This window comes from Vollenhovia emeryi, unplaced genomic scaffold (genome assembly GCF_000949405.1).
Source record: "Vollenhovia emeryi isolate VEMERY1.0 unplaced genomic scaffold, V.emery_V1.0 DF939147.1, whole genome shotgun sequence".
NCBI lineage: Eukaryota > Metazoa > Arthropoda > Insecta > Hymenoptera > Formicidae > Vollenhovia > Vollenhovia emeryi.
Window position 1 is genome coordinate 1,485,922 of NW_011967219.1, and position 17,414 is coordinate 1,503,335.

Consider the following 17,414-nt stretch of genomic DNA (forward strand, 5'->3'; position numbering starts at 1 on the left):
AGGGGTGCGCGAGAAGAGGGAGGGTGGGTGGGTGGCGTAGAACGGGGTGGGCGAGGGTGTGGGAGAGGGCGAAACTGGCTGCAGTGCCTGGATGCGAGCTAAAATGTATTTTTTTGTCTTTTTTTTTCTTTCTCTATATCTTCCCTTCGAGCGAGCCGTGGTAGGTTGGATTACCAATCCAGAGCTGCCTCCGGCACGTTCTTCTCTCTGTCGGGCACGTAGGGCGCTGGACGTAAGGGCTCGGCGAGCTGGTTCGCTGCCGGACACAGCACTTTAGTACGTATCGTTGATACCGATATGGAAATTATCCAGCTGAATTTTAACCACGTTGCGCGCACTCACACACGGAAAACTGTGCCGAATTCAATTTGGATTGATCACGTGTATCTACCGCTCTTGATATTTCCAATACCTGCACGAGCAATCACATTTTCGCACGACAAGACATTTTCTAAATTACTTCCGAAGGAAAACTAGATTTTTATGTATTCTCGTTTAACGGGGCCTCTTACAGAAATCTAATTTCTTGAGATTTGTCTTACAAATACGTTCGGTAATGTTTAACATTTCTTATTACACAGCACTTATTTATAGTTATTTGTTAATGGAAATTTTTTGAAACATACTTAAAATATGCATAAATACATAAGAAAAAACACTGTCCCAAAAAACCTTGTACTTTTTAAAAAATTCACAAAGATAGCATAAAAATTCGACTTCTAGACTAGAAGACCCCCTTAATGGTTAATTACTTAATCTAGCTTCATTTCTCCTCGTTTTTATCTCTCCTTTAGAAATAACGCCGTACTGGTGGTAGGTCATAAATTGAAAAAACGATTGCTGCAATCTAATCGATTTCCAGAGAGTTGAGATAAATCATTGAGATAAACAGCATCGCCGAGCCGCAAGATAAACCCCTTAAATATCAGAAATTCCTTTCGTCTTATGCATTAGATAAGCGCGTTATCCCGGTGTCATCCGGCGAAGATTCTGATTTTAGAATGGCCGTCTCCAGACGATCTGGTAACACATGGTCGGGGTTTAAGGAACGAGATCTCCTCCCTGCACCTCAACCCCTACCGCCTCTTCCTATTCCCCCGGCAAAGTCGATTGCTTTCGTACGTATGCGTCTTCCATCCACCTCGGCTTCTCTCGGTTTCCCGTCTTTAAAATGGACATCGAATCGTCCCATAGACTTCCGCCGCAGATCGAAAATCTCCGTGTGTTTGTAAGCACCTACCTCGTCGTTCGTCCCGCACGTCACGACCTTCGTGGAGATCGCGGGGGTCTTGCTCGGGTCATCATCGACGGTCCACCACTCTTGATCCATGAACGGCGTATCTCTGCCCTATCCCGGCGGGCTTACGCGGGTTCCGGCGGAATCGGATCGTTTGACGAGCCACCTGTAGCGCGAAGGGCCACCGCCGACCCTTCTTCAGGACGGGCACACACGATCTTTGTCCCCTTTTTTGGGGCCACGATTCGGCCCATATCGTCGTCTGTATCCAGTACGACTTGTTGACCCCTGGCTATATTTACGAGGCCGCCGTAAAAACGCTCGGCATAAATGGATCCCTTTCGATATCGCGGCGCCATGAATACAAGATTACTCGCTGATATGAAATATCTTTTTCTCAGACTTCACAGCGCAAATATCTCCATTATTGTCGCAGACATATTTTAAATTTATATGATAAGAAAAAAAAACTAGACGCGTTTAAGTTACGTCACGAGCCTTACGAGACGCGATCAACAATCCTGTCATTACGACTCGCCAGTACGTTCTTTCGTTATATATTCGTTCGTGAGCGAACGACATGGAATACACTTACGCAGCAACACTTTCGCCTTTAAATATATTTTCTCATTCGTTTATCGATCTTCCGGATATGGGCAACATGTTTTTCGCAATGCACAGAAAAGTTGCTTTTATATCACACAACGGTGGACTTTTATACGATTGAAAATTGATATTTTGTACGGGAAGATGTTATTTCTATTATAACTCCGCGAGGAAGGCACACAGAGCGCCTTATATATTATTTTAGAAACTCGGAAGGAAAGTAGTTGGAACTTTCGAGGTTTACGAGGCTCGCTCGGTTCCGAATTCTCGGGGAGGCGTACGCGGCCTGACGCGAGTTTCGAGACGCGGAAGGTCCTGCCGGGGGATGGATGTGGCTTGAAGGGTCGTGGGAAGGGAAACGGGGTCATCTTTCGACGGTTCTTGTGGTCGCCTTATGCGTGCTATTATTGGACCATCGCAAGGTGGCGCAGACAATTAATCCCGCGGAAACACGCTTCTGGCAATTAGCGAAACGTCGAATAATTTATGGCGAACGAAATAAGGGCGCGTATGTACAACATCCGCAAGAGTTTCCTATCCGCTGACATGTTAGGTAAACGCTTAACGAAAGAATCGAAAATAAATTTCATATCAAGAAGACAGTTCTTAAATATTTATGTCTTTAATGAAGTCTATTAACCCTCTCATGGTTACTGGTACATATAAGCCTTACATTTTTGCCTCCTTTTTGGTTTCTTGGAATGCGAGCGTCCCACTAAAAAGAAAGTAATTGGGTCATGAAGGGGTTAAGGAAGTAAAAATATTAAAAAAATGTTACAATTGCAAGATCTCTCTTTCTCTATTTTAATTTTTGTGCGCGCATTTCGTAAATTTTATTCTTTTTTAAATTAATGAATGATTAAAGTCGATGGAGACACCGGCTGAGACTAATTAGCGACACTCTTTCTTCCGTGTTGCAGCAATGCGCCCCGCACGACAAGGAAAGCGACTACTGGGGTGGCGGCCGGGGCGCGAAACAAGGTTACGAGGTGAGACAACCCACTTCGAAATATTTTAGTGGTCTATTTCATATACACGGCCGTCGTGCTAATTCTACTTGGTGAAGTGCAGCACTTTCTGTTGCAGGCGAAAATGAACGCGGACCATGGTCAGCTGCAGAAAGGTGAGTTCTCTGCTTGCGTATGTCACGTTACCTTCCCGTATACTTTCACGCAGTCCGCGGATTGACGTTTCCGCTTTACTATTTTAAACCATTAGTCTGTCAAGGCTATACTACGTAATTACTCGCATAGAAATACGACGATGTGACGTTTACGGAGATAAAAGGCGATGTTTTGTATAAACGGAAAATTAACAAAGCTCCTCCTAAAATCAATAATGCCTTATTTCGAAAGTTTAATTTTGGCGGACTCTTGCAATTAGATTCACTATTAAAATATTTAATATAATTAAAAACGACGACACCACGGCAGAGATAACGCTCCATAAATAAACCTGTTGCAGAAAGAGCGACTGCAAATTTGCTAAAGCGTATGCAAATCAGGCATAAATGACTAGCATCCGAGATGCTTCGTGTATCATCATCGTGAATCGAGACGAAGATCGAGGAGTTGTTTATCTGAAAAATTGGGATCATCGTGGGCAGTTAAATCACGCGGTGCCTCGGTCGAGACTTAACTTCGCCGTCTCGCTTCGTCTTGGTATCTGCTGGCGTCGCGACCTCGCATCAGATGCAAACACTTCCTAAGACCTAACCGTCGGCCGGGAACCGGTTGTGACTGCATGCGTGACGTAAGATCGCCGATTAGGAGCGAAAGAAAAAGTCAGAGAAAAAGAGTGGGGACACTGCACCGAGCAAAAAAACACGCGCGGACCTGAATTCACCAGTGGACTGTACTGGAATCGTAGACTGCACCCGCGAACATCTTTTTTTTTACGTATACCATGTTTTACATATATTACGTACCTTATTTTTCATCTGACGTCATTTAATCCAGTTTCTCGACTATTTCCATTCTTCCTTGCGATTTGAATGTATTTTTATCCAAGTGCGAGACGTGTGACTTGTGCAAACGAACAAACAAATGGACAGCTTTTTTTATGACATACACGGTGCTGTATTTATGTCACGTGTGTTTTGTACAAAAGTTATTATTACAAACTTATATCGATGTTCAGAGCAAACATGATGAATATCATGTACACAGTTTATCTTAATTTTTGTATTTTTTGAAACTAAATCATCAAAGGAGGAATCGACAGAGAAGGCTAGCTTGAATTAGGCTTAATTGTACAGGTCGTGCTTTTTTTATAAAATTTGACATTCTATTCCAATTAAATTATTTTCGAAGGGTACCGAAATTGAGATACACGTGATATTGTACGAGGAATTGTGACAAAGTCGTGAGACAAGTGTTTTTCTTATCGGGCAGTTTCCGATAACAATCCGGTCGTTATTCCTTCCTTCCTTCCTCCTTCTTATCGAAAAGGATTAAGCAATCGGTGGTTTGATTCGTAAAAGGAGAGTTATATTTCAATACGTGTTTTTCACTGCCAATGGCACGCGCGCCTGACCAGCCTAGCTTGGTCATTTACGAGATAAGCCCGCCGCCACCCTTCCATTCTCGTCAGGATCGACGGACTCTCGTCAGTGATTCATGCCATAGAGAAACGCAAACCTGTCAGGGAAGGGAAGGGGGGAGGGAAAAAAGTTGCACGACCACCTGCAACATTTCCCTCGATATTGCCCTGTAATTTGACGCGTTTGCCTCTGCGACAAATATTATTGCAACGATATCCGACGTCGTCATCCACTGTTACGTCACTATCCGGTTAGCGCGAAAACTTGGTGCTTATTGAGCGATTACAAGAAAATTTATTACCGCGATATTTTTCCTAACCTTTTTTATCAGTCTATTACTTCATTTATTAGTCTTATCTGAGGTTGTCTTTGTTTTACGGAATTTCTAGAATGGAGTATATATTTGACTTTTATTTTTATCGCCACCATTTTCTGGTGTTCGTATATGATCAAGTATTTCCATCCGATGTCCGTTCCATCTCCAATTTGGTGTTTTCCCCGCCCTTCCCGAGTCGAAATTTTGATACTATTTTGATACTTTTAAGGATAATTTACACCTACCCAGACCAGCAATAACCTACTTTGATGACATTATATTTTTTTTACTCCTCCCTTGAATCTTTAATTCTAAAAATTTACTTTAGCTCCTACTTACAATTAGAATGACCTACTTTAATGCTAAATGCTACTTGGCAAAAGTAGAAATTTCCGACACTATCAGTTTTAAAGTAGGAGTAAATTTTACTTGCCGTTCGACTTCTTTAACTGTCTTAGGTCCTACTGTATAATAGAATTAAAGATTCAAATAGAGCCAAAATTTCGACTCGGGTTGTCTTCTATTAATTCACTGTTCAGCCGCGAGGTCGAATTCACGTGGATTCAACGCTACCCGCGTGCACGATCATTATTACATCGCGTGTCTCAAATTCAAATTTCTCTCTCATCGGCGGAACATTTTTCGCGCTTCGTGCCCATCGGGGCCCGACGTTAGACGGGCCCTAAAATTAGCCGCCGGCCTGGCAATTGCGCAAAGACCCTCGACTATTCGTTAATGTACGGATCGCATGACGCCGAAATTTCGGGCCCCGCGAACGGCGGAGGAGGCGAAGGATATGTGTGGGACGACGGAGCGCCTCAAGGCCCCCCTCTTGCGCCCGTCTCATTATCGTATTCGCTCGTCAAGTAAATGCGTGTCGCTCGTTTGGAAATTCCTCGTCGGCAGCCTCCAGGAGATCTGTCGTGATACACCCAGCCAGCGCAGACGGAACGTGTCGCAACGTGCACGTATGATTTATTTGACCGGCGAACATGTATTTTGACGAGTCGAATTCGAGAGACCGTAAAAGTGGCTGGCGCATTTCTCACGTGACAATCTTGTCGGATATCCCTGAAACTTTATTGGCTTTTAGATAATGTGAACTGTGCAATTTTATTTGCCTTTAAGACTTCTATGCAATATCGTTACACGAAAGTCTGCGTTTCAACTTCTTCTATTACAATTAATAATTAGGGATAGGCACTTTATGCTTTTAAACACCTGTGGATTATGCCGGGAAAAAAATGCCTGATTATGCTCTCATTATGCGTGAGAAATCTAGCGATTTTGCGCCAATTGTGCATATATTAAATCCGTCATTTATGCGCGATTGTGTTATTTCGAACTTTTACGTAACATATAATAGCTCATGACTTGTGAAATTGTATAAAAATGGAAAATATAGGAATGGAGCATCCTAACAGCTCTCTTCAAACAAAAAGCCCAAAAATTAGAGCTTAAGAATAATTCTTGAAACATTATGCTATTATGCTTAAAGCACAAAGTGCCTATCCCTACATATCACTGGCAATTTAACTGACGAAAATTTGATTAGCTGTTATTGTTTATTGCAAAAAATTTTGTTTAAACAATCCGTTTCGGTAAAACAAAAATTTTGCCAGGGTGTAATATTACTGGCAAAATTAAAGAACAATTTTTGCAACATTATGCTATTATGCTTAAAGCATAAAGTGCCTATCCCTATTAATTATCCTTTCACTAATTATTAGTTTTTATTTTGGCATGTTTTATTTGAAAAATACGGAAAGGCGGCTAATTTATTACTGATAATTTATTGGAATCGCGACTTTCGAACGTAGCTACACAGAGGCTCGTATAAAATCTTTAAACGTAAAATATCGCGAATTATTATTGAAGCGTTAAGGCAAGATAAGATTGCGCAAGTCGCGGCTCTTTCTCTGCCTCTCGAGGTCTTAACGCCATCAGTGAATGACTTTAATGATCATCGAGTACTTCGCACGGGTAACTAAATCCGAGACGGCACTTCCCTTCATTCCCGAGTCCCGAACATCTCGCCCGATGTAAGGATGGTGGAGAACGCGTTACTGCAATACGCGACTTTCACTTACTTCGTGATTTGTGTCCCCTTTTCCCTGATTATCAGATATTTGGATTCGAATCGTTAAGGCGAAAAATCGGATTACACTAATTTTAATCTAATAACACGTAGCTACTTCCGTCCGTCTTGATCGGCTACCTTAATGGAACTTTTTGGGGAGGTCTATCGGCTAAGGTAGCATCGTAATAATTTTACCGACAGCTTCCTACGTCGTAGCAAGAGGATCGTGTCCCATCTCGCGTTACTTCATAATGTACAAATGAAATATCCCGTGAGTAAAGAGAAAAGCGTTATTCTTTTCTAATAACAAATGCCGTACCTGCTTTCCTCTCTCAAGCTCTTATTTCTTCCCGTACGAGCGCACATACGAGGAAACGGATTGCATTTCGTATTCGAAGGGGTAGAATCGGCTCGTAAACAGGTCGATAAAAATCCGACTGTTCCACGTAAACAGACATGCAGGGAAATCAGCCCGCCCGTGTTCTGTCAAATATATGCGTGTGTAATATGATTGCGCGATATCTCATTTCTCGAGCTTCCTCAAAGCGACGCGCCGCTCCACGATAATAGCGATGTATTAACGTCTTGCGATTGCGTTAACGTGGCCTCCGGTTAACGTGGAGAAAGGACCGGAAAGGAAGTTGTTCTTACTAAATTGAGGTCGAGTTAGATGGAGAATTAAAAATAACGGAGACCGCCAAAACTATCACGCTTTTAGTCAGAATTAGCAATTGTTGTCCGAGAAAGGAATTTCGTGAATGCCCTATGCATATTACACGGTGATGTACTTGAGCATTCATGAATAAGCGGAGATTCAATTAGAGCCATTTATTCTCGGCGCGGAATCAAAGCACGTTGTGCAAATGCAGGGCGAGAAACGTGTTGGAACGCGGGTAGAACTCTGTTACATCGTGCTCTCGACATAGATTACGACGTGTCGAAGAGTTCGGGGTCAATTAAAAGTTGGAGTCTTCCGTGCCCGTGCACGCCAAGTAGAAGAAAGGGAATAGACGCGCGAGGGTAAGAGTGCAATGGGAATTCCATAGCGAGGGGGTCATCTCGCCTGGCCGCCGTATATCACATTTTTTCCATCGAAAACAAAAAGTTTGCCAATTGCAATGGTCTATGGTCCCTTCCGAACTCTTGGCTGATTTACTTCGTAACGTAGTTCAATCTTCCACATTAAACGCTAAACGATGTCAACGCGATCTTGCAGATTATTCAGTCTGTCAAAAAGTTGATGGAGTCTGTAGAATTGGTCAAAGTCGCTCTCTACATTTTTTGGAGTGAGATTTCACTCGAAGAAATAATGAAAACACTGCCCGTCCGAATGGAGTGAAGTTACACTTTTTGAAAGAGTGCCGTTATTCACTCTTTACTTGGATTGAGTCTCCACCTCTGAAAAGAGTGCTATGTTTTACTGTAATCGATCATTGTTAGCGGTATAAAATTTATGGACGAGACCTTCGCTATTGTTTGTTCACTACAGAAGCTGTATTCTAATATTCACAGCCAGTGCTGCAAATCTATAATTTATGTGACAGTTTCGCTTATTCTGCCGACTGTCGCGGAAAAGAACCGTCCCGGTCCCTGACGGGGTACCTTACATGCCGGACTATCGTGATCTTACTTACGAGATCGGCGGCCATCTAGTGGCGGAATACCGTACTTTAAAGCCCGGTTTCACCAACGTTGTGTAACCTTAAGCTCAGCTTAATTCGTTCTTTGTCTCTTTTCAACTGTTACTTTAAAAAGAGACAAAATGAATTAAACCAAGATTAAAGTTAAGCGACGTTTGGTGAAACCGGACCTTAGTTGGAGAGAATTTTGGAGCGCTGAAGACTTCACTTAAAAAGAAAAAGAGTAAAATTCTTCGTTTTTCATCTTAGAGTGATTCGATTCATTTCTATTGGAATAAATATTCACTCGAATAGAGCGAAGTGGTCAGTGATACCGTTATTCGAGTGAAAATTTCACTGCAAAAATTGCAGAGAGCACACAGTACCATTTACTGTGAAATTTAGATTGAATAACGAGTGGCGTTATCCGCGTCTCTAAAGCTTATCTCATCAAAACCCTCGGACTGGGTTACAGTTGGAAAACTTAGCGACTCGACGTCTCGCTGAAATCGATTTTAAAGAACGAAGAGTAAGAGTAATCGTAACGTCGTGTATCTAGTTTTCTTCGTTCCGGGGCGTCCTGCATGTTTTTGAAAAGTCAACGGCAACGACGTCATCCAGAGCGACGTCGTAGTCGCCGTCTGGCGATCGTCTAGTTTCCGCGATCGGTACTCGAGGTGTTTTTACGGCTTCTCCACTCTCGCTTTCCTCGTCTGCCCTTCTGCCGTCGCCACGTCGGTTTGACGCGGTTTTCCCAGAGATTTTACCATGAGTAAAGGTCTCCCTTCATGCTCGCGTTTTACGACGTCGTTTCGCGATTTTATATCGCGACGCTACGGCGCTCTATCGATCGGAAACTAGTCGAATCGCGCTTTTGCGGGACCGCCCTCGCGAAAACGATCTTACTCCGCTCACCGGCTCGTACGGGCACACGGACTGGCTAATGACGCTCATTTTCTGTCAATAACGGCCGTCACACGTCGGCGGTATACACGCAGCGATAAATAAACTTTACGACGGCGGGAAAGAGGGAGCTGTAAATTTAAATAAATTGCGCGTATTGAGGGTTTCGCGCCGAGAGGCGGACGGGACGGCTCGGATGTGCTATCGCGCGATTAGCAAATGGACTTCACGTCGCAACCGAAAATTAATCCCGCCAATCATCGGCCACCCCATTATTGTCACCAATTATTATCAACGTCACGCGTAATTCATATCGCGCTTTTAACCTTCGCCACCGAAATCGTTCCGTGTCCTTTCGCACCGGATAATCGATACCGTCACGCTCGTCAATAATTCCGCCGGTGATTTATTTTTTATTATCCGGCCGTTTAGAACAGTCTGTTCGACGTCAATGAAATCGTCGTGTCTATGTAACGCGGATAAAGAGGAAAAAAAGGAGAGAAAAAAGACAAAACGCGACGGGAAAACGATTCGTTCTGATGTCTTCTCCGATATGCAACGCGCGTTAATCTTCAAAGTAACGGCCGTGCTGTATGAAAACGCGTAACACAGGAATGTTCCTCGATCGGTGCGCGAAACACAAGCTAAGAATCAGTTTTTACGGAAGCATTTTCTCGCCGAGTTGACGTTAATATTCCCGCGTAGCTCGAAATCAACTTTATGACTCGCTTGACATTCATTGGACGAGTAAAACTACGTTGAAGATAAGGACCTTTCGATCGCGCAGATCAAGTCACGAGACGCTTATAAACGTTATTGTTACGTCCGAGCCTGGGTCGGACGTAACAATATGAAACTTTCCCGCTCGCTGCAATTAACTTGCGCGATCACAATAGATCGCTATCTGCAACGAAATGCAATACTAATTAATCGCCCCGAGATATCGTATCTCATTTGTCGCCGAGAGAAAAATTCGGTTCGAAAACAGGCAATTACAGATCGAACTTTAGAATTGTCGTACCTGCCTGGACGACGCACGCATATAATAGGACGGGTTTTAAGAATTGCGTCTGATGAGAACTTGCATTCTGCCGTCGCCTTTTTTTTTCCTTCTTTCCAACCGGTTTAGTGCATGACGAAATTATTCGAAAATATCTCCTCGAAATATATATGTAACGTCCAGACGCGGGTCGATCGATCTACTCCCGAAGACTTTAAAAATCGTTCCCGAGACCGGTTTGACGTATACAAATATACGTACCACAATGGCAGTTTAATGCTGGCGGGCGGACTTATGGTTACGTAGCGTCGCGGTGACCTCGCGGCTCTCACCAGAACTGCATCCGACTTCTATTCTGGCCGTCGCTCCGTCCCCGAATCTTTTAAAGTCAAAATAATAGCTCCGTGTACGCGCGCGGCGACTCATCGACGAAAATGCACGTCGATTCGTCCGTGCCGCCCCGCGCCGCGCGGAAACGTTGACACATTGCTGCGCAGCTATTCTCGCCGCCGACGTTGTACGCCAGGAGGAAGAGACACGACAGAGTATTGTATTTCTTATGTATTCATATTTTTTCCGCCGATCTCTGCCCGAGTCGAAATTTCGGTACTATTTTGACACTTACGGATAGCTTACACCTACATAGACCAGCAATAACCTACTTTGATGACATTATATTTTTTTATTCCTCTCTTGAATCTTTAATTCTAAAAATTCACTTTAGCTGCTGCTTAAAAGGACCTACTTTATTGCTAAATTGGCAAAAGTAGAAATTTTTTGTGAAACTTTTTATACAAGTTTTTGGGGCCGCTGATTACGAATCCGTTGCTCAGATTTTCATAATTCAAAATGGCGGATTCAAGATGGCGGAATTTAAAAGACGCTAACGTGACGAGTCCCTAAATATCGTAATCAAACGAAAATGCTGAAAAACTTGAAAACTTAACAAATTCACGTACTTTGTATCCGCCATTTTGGCTCGGCCATTTTGAATTTTGAAAATCTGACATCAGATTCGTAATGAGCGACCCCGAAAATCCCTTTGTACAAAGTTTTCAAGAAATAATCTTATAAAACTTGATGACATTATACTTTTTTATATTAAAAATAATCTTAAAACTTGGTCAATAATGAATTTTTCTGAAAAAAATGCTGTTTTTTCATATTATAAAAAATGCAAAAACCCGACCTAAATGCGTTACCTAGAAATTAAATGGCCAAAAAGTAAACAAGTTGAGGTGGTAACGTGCGTTACCACCATGCTTCAAAGGGTTAAAATAGGAGTAAATTTTGCACTTGCAGTTCGACCTCTTTTACTTTCTTAGGTCCTACTGTATAATAGATTTAAAGGTTTAACATAGGGCCAAAATTTCGACTCGGGTGTACACCGATCATTCGTTAAGCGATCTATTCTCTCGGCCATAAACCGCGGCGGTAAATTGAATGAGATCGATTGAGATTACGCTGTCGCGTGACATGAAGTGACGAGTGATAATTAATTTATCACTTGTTAGCGTTAAACACGAATAGTTAATCTTTGAATTGAAATTGGATTAGAGCTGGCTTGAAGGTGACTGAACGCGATTCCAGCGCCGATTCTCTCGCGATCAAATTAAATGGATTTTTTCCACCTTCTTTTCCCCTTTTTCGGCAATTTCCTTTTTGGCAGAGAAGATGGAACAGATCTCGACGGACTTGCGGAGAAAAATTGCAAGTGGGACATACATTTCCCGCCGGACACATAAGAATTGAAGTACGTATACGTCGAATCAAACACACGTGTAAATCAAGCGTGTCATTATCGTTCCGCTCTACGTGCCATCGGCGATATCTATTTCGCAGTGTCGATTGGAGTTTACAAAGAAGCAGAAGTAAACCGCACTGCGCAAACAAGAGATTCAATAGTCCCGGATACAGTTGACCAGGTTGCGCGGAATGCGTTTGAATGCAAAAAGATCCTCTCGATTGCCGAACGTGTTTCTCTGTTTGGGAAGAAGTGAATTATGGCCGTCAGCGCTCTAAACGCTTGTTAAATTATAGTTTTTTTTTCACGCTACCTGTTCGTGCGCAAGTATCGATAATGACGGTCCCCTAAAGAGATTAGCATACACAGTTCTCTGTCGCTTACGAAGCTCCTTTTTTCCCCTCCCCTACAAATTTGCGGTGCCACCGAGCATAAGATACTGTAACGCCTGTTTACCCGAGGCTGGTAATTTACGATGAAACAAATGGACGTAATTTCGAAGTAGCAACGCACTTGTGTGCGTCCCAAGACGCGAATTTGTTTTTATCGGAAACCGTATCATTCTCTCTCGTGATTATAGCGCTCGCGCGCGTTTTCCATTTACATCCGTCCGCCTATATCGCCACTCCGCTTCGCATTAGTCACATCCAACGCGCCTGTCTCGCATCTCTTTTCCTTCTTCTTACAATCTCGCGTACGTCGTTTCCTCCTCCCGCCCTGCCGGCCCCCGCTCTCCTTTTCTATTCCGTTCTCCGTCCCCGCCTGTGGTCCGCGCTCGCAGTTGGACGAGGCGGCCGAACGGACCCCGATTGCAAGCCGATGGATCGACCGTCGTCCACAACCACTGACATTTCCCCAGCAGAGTTATTTGCATAATTTACTACCGACCTCAACATTAGCGTCCACCTTATATGAAGCCGCGTACGCAAATAGCCCCGAATACACGTACCCGAAGTATACGTAAATATAAATAAGGCGTGCACATAAATGTACAATGGACGCTTGCATATTTTTCGGTACACACGACTCGTGGGTAACAAGTCGTAGGCAATTCGGTCTGCTCGCGTGTGTGATTTTTTTTTCTCCCCTTTATGAATCTCTAGCCTGTTAATACTAATGCGACCCTGAGACTTGACATATCCGCTAACTCACGATAGCCGAAATTCCGAGAGGAGACCGCGAAGTTGCCCGAAAGGAACGGGGAGATGCATCGCGCGCGCGCGCGCGGACTGCCTCGTGGTGCAATATTGATGCAGAGAGTGGAGGCAGGATCCTTGATCCTATCGACTCTAGGCATGACGTCAGGATCGATCCGCGACGATCGCGTGAACGGTGAATATTCATAAAGGACTGGGAGACAAGTGCAGGCCACGACACGACGTGGATGCACTTATGACTCGCCGTGAAATCCGAATGGATCGAGCGATAATAGCACGTGGATTTAATCCATTCAAATTTGCATTCCTCGCGCGGCGCAAAAAATGTTTTGTTTTTTTTTCTACGTTGTAACTTTCGTCTTTACACTTCTTGAGAAATTTCGCAGCGCAAAAACAATGGGTATCGTTCGTTGCAGCGCGAGAATATTTTCTATTGTATCCTATTATTATCGTTTTACGTTGGGCTGCGGGAAAATCGATTGTTTTATAAGATTTTATAAACAAACCAAAATGCGCGACTCGAGCTTCGACCACGCGTGTCACTCTTTTCTTCCTCTTACTGTTATCGCACACTTGGTCCCGCGGATCTGAAATTAAAGACAAAAATGGAATTGATTTTCGCGACACGATCGCATCAGATTATTCCGATCTCGTTTTCCTCTATTAGATTATCGGTACGCCGATTTGTCGAGACTTCCTGCGTCACACGAGGTATGACGCAGCTGGTAAATAATTAAATGTGTTGCAATGGATATAATTGCCGCGTTCCCACGATTATTATTAACTCGCGCTTCACGCAACTCGGACTGGAGAAGAGGGCCGATCGGTCGACCAAAACTCTTCGTAATATTATTTTGGAAATAAGGCACACGCACCTGTGTCTCGACATTTGTATTTTTTTAGTCTTCAAATACGGATATCTGAACTTTAATATGAAATGTGTGTATGTATATTAAATGTAGGTACGTACGAACACCCACCGAAAAATTTCCGGATCCAATGCTGCTACACTTGAACGTATCATAAAGTAGGATCGGTATATTGTAGCAAAAATCCTAAAATCTAGAATAAAATAATATTATGTATCGTCTTTTGTCGAATATCGCGACTTGGAAGATGGAGGGCAAAGTTATTCTAAACGCAAGAATATATAGACTTGCATTTATATAAGTTACTCTCAATATAGTAAGTCAATCTTTTTCAATTCGATAGAGGAGAATAAGAATTATTGATTTTATTTTGATATTGCCTTATTTTTATACTAAATGAGGTTGCGAGAAATATAAGTGCGTCAAGGATACACCCATAGAAAAAATTTCCGGATGCTATTGCACTTCAAACGTATCATAAAATAGGATCGATATAGCACCAATCATATTTGTTATAGAGAAAGGAATGTTTTAACCTTAAGTAAAAAATTCTAAAATCTAGAATAAAATGATAGTATGTATCGTCCTTTGTCGAATATCGTGGTGCCAAGATGGAGGGAAAATTTATTCTAAGCGCAAGAATACACATATAAACTTGCATTTATATAAGTTACTCTTGTCTCAATATAGTAAGTCAGTATTTTTTAATTCGACAGAGGAGAATGTATTTGATTTTATTTTATACTAAATGAGGTGAGAAATATAAATGCGTCAAGAATATTTTTTGTCTCAGTAACAGAAATCCTTTTTGAGGGTGTATGTTCATAGCTGAAAATTAAAAAATCCGCATTTAAGGAGCAAAAATACGAATGTTCGGATATAGGTGCATGTCCGGCATTTGGTACTTTTACTGTACATTACGTACTTAAAATTTTGTTTTATAATTTCTTGTGTAACTATATGCTGTCATCGCGATTGCTATCGCAGAGTTTTAATGACTTTTGCATCCAAACGTTCTTCATTAAGGCATTTAAATAAATGATTTCTCATTAGTGATTCATTTTCGATCAATCAACGGCTACACAAAAAATATGTATAAAACAATTGTTATAAAAAAAAATTTTTTTCATGCAAAATTCCGAATGAATAATCACAAGTCCGTTTAGTCTATCCTGTATAAATATATGGATATGAAAGCGTGGACATTAAGAAAACTATCGTATTATACTCATCTTATGCCAAGTGGCTCATTGGTCGAAATGTTTACACACGCTTATTTTCCTGCATAAATTTCTCGGTGACAAATTCGCTCGCTATGTACGTGCAACACATGGTAATGAAATTTATGCAAATTTATTGATACATGGGCATTATGCGATTGATAATACATATATAATAATGAGATTTGCAGAAATTTATTTACATATGCGCATTATCCAATCTATAATGTATGTTAATGAATTTACAGAAACTTGTTTATATATGCGCATTGTGCGTGTCGATTCCCGTGGAAAAAAAAATAATTGTGCAAAAGAACGAGGCGAGATACCGCTGCGACGCGTTAGTCAAGTTAATTCAAAAACGGTCAAACATGACATGGGGAAAACAGTTTTTATTCGCGCAGGTACCGAAAGAGACGCGATAATTCCATTAAAATTACGCACCGCAAATAACGCCAGGAGGTGCATGGCGTCATACGTCATTAACGCTCTCGACGCGTACGCGTGCGTGCGTGCGTGCTTGCGTGCGTGCGTGCGTGCGTGCGCGCGTGTTGCGCACGCGTGTTTGTGGATGGAAATGGGAGATGATTTTTAAGCGCCGCTGTATTTTACCAGCCAGCGCGGTCGGACCACGCGCGCGAAAATTCGTATGAAATTCAACGCGAGCGGGTCCCACGAAAATATATTATTATCGCCCGGCGCGGTCGGGAGAAATATTTTGACCTTTCCGCTCCTGTCATTTCTACATTTTCTACCGTGGCAAAGGCCGAGACTCGAGAATAAGATGGATCTATTTCAGATGCGAAAAGGCTCGAGTTGACGCAATGTTTCTATCGCGAGACGTTTTCCACTTACTCGCAGCAACTGTTGTCTAGCGTGACTACTTTTTTTAATACAAAGATTACGTAGAAATTGATTTATATTTTAATTGCATGGTATTATTAGAAAGATTTCGCTCTCTGAAATTGACTTGGGTAAAAATGGATTTATGTTTTAATTGCGTAATATTAATTTTTAAATTTCGTTCCTGAAAGTGACTCAGGTGCGCCTGAGAGTTTCACGTGTCACGAAACAGGATAAACAAGAGATACCGCAAACGTGAGTCGAAAAAATTGCGGTATGTGTAAGGGTGGCACAAGATCATCTCGGCGAAACGTTATACATATACGTATAAAGAATCTTGTAGAGATTACGTGGATTACCGGAAGAGGTAGATTTCCACGAACGAGCGCCGTAAACTCGCCCGTGCTCCTCCTCCCTTGGTTCACGTCTAGTTCCATTTACGTTTTCGCTTTTATCCTTATTTTCATACGCTTGTTCCGACTTCTGCATACAGGTGTAGCATCTTATTCCGAGGCCTACGCGGGTCTCGTGTTTTCCCCCCCCCGGCGAAGGAGCGGCGGTGGCCTCTCTTCGCCGTCGGTGCTACGGCCAAAGAGTAGCGCGAGTCTCGCGCGCACGAGATCACGCATGTAAATGATAATTATCGAGTTCAAGCGCGCTGGAAAGATCAATTAGTTATGCCGCGAGGAGAACGTTACGTATATCTCACGCGCGTTCCGAGATTGGTCGATTAGGCGAAAAGAGCGGCGGCGCGGAGCGAATGAATCGAGGGGACGATGATTTGCAAGACGTCTATTCTCGGAAGCGAATCGCGCAGGCCGGAGCGATTGCCGATTATCCAGCGGCGAATCGCGCACTCCGCGTCTCAAAGTTTCAAGTTTATCCGTGTGTCCGCGTGGAAGTGACGTAAAAAGGATATCGTGCAAATTTTCAGCCACCGACGGCGCGAACTTGATAAATAATCCATATGCGCCGTCCCCCCCCCGTAACGAAACGCCCCCTGCCACTTAAAAATTAAAATAATGCGCATGCTATTAACATTTGTAAATTTAAATTCGCGCCGTCCGCAAAGGAGATCGGAAACTGAGCCAGATAAAGTTTATGACTCGTGCGACTGTCGCCGTGGCGGGAGGGGAGAGGGAAACCCTTCCGAGCGCGGCATTCGTGTAAATGGCCTGTGTTAAGGGGATCCTAAAGCCGCTGGCGAACTCGATCAGTGTCGATAAAATAGGAGACGGAATTAAAAACGTCAATTATCGACATTTTTAATACCAAGTT

At 42.8% G+C, this 17,414-nt stretch overlaps 2 protein-coding genes across 2 annotated transcripts in view; one reads left to right on the forward strand and one right to left on the reverse strand.

Annotated features, from left to right (window-relative positions):
* The window catches only part of LOC105566085, a 158,971-nt gene that overhangs the window by 60,612 nt on the left and 80,945 nt on the right, over positions 1-17,414 (reverse strand). The gene's annotated exons all lie outside the window — the stretch shown is intronic.
* Positions 1-17,414, forward strand: part of LOC105566084 (zinc finger protein rotund-like) — a 115,914-nt gene that overhangs the window by 30,519 nt on the left and 67,981 nt on the right. Inside the window, exons 2-3 of the mRNA XM_012019809.1 lie at positions 2,764-2,832; positions 2,915-2,966. Of these exons, the coding sequence (XP_011875199.1) occupies positions 2,764-2,832; positions 2,915-2,966 (121 nt within the window). The remainder of the gene's footprint in view (positions 1-2,763; positions 2,833-2,914; positions 2,967-17,414) is intronic.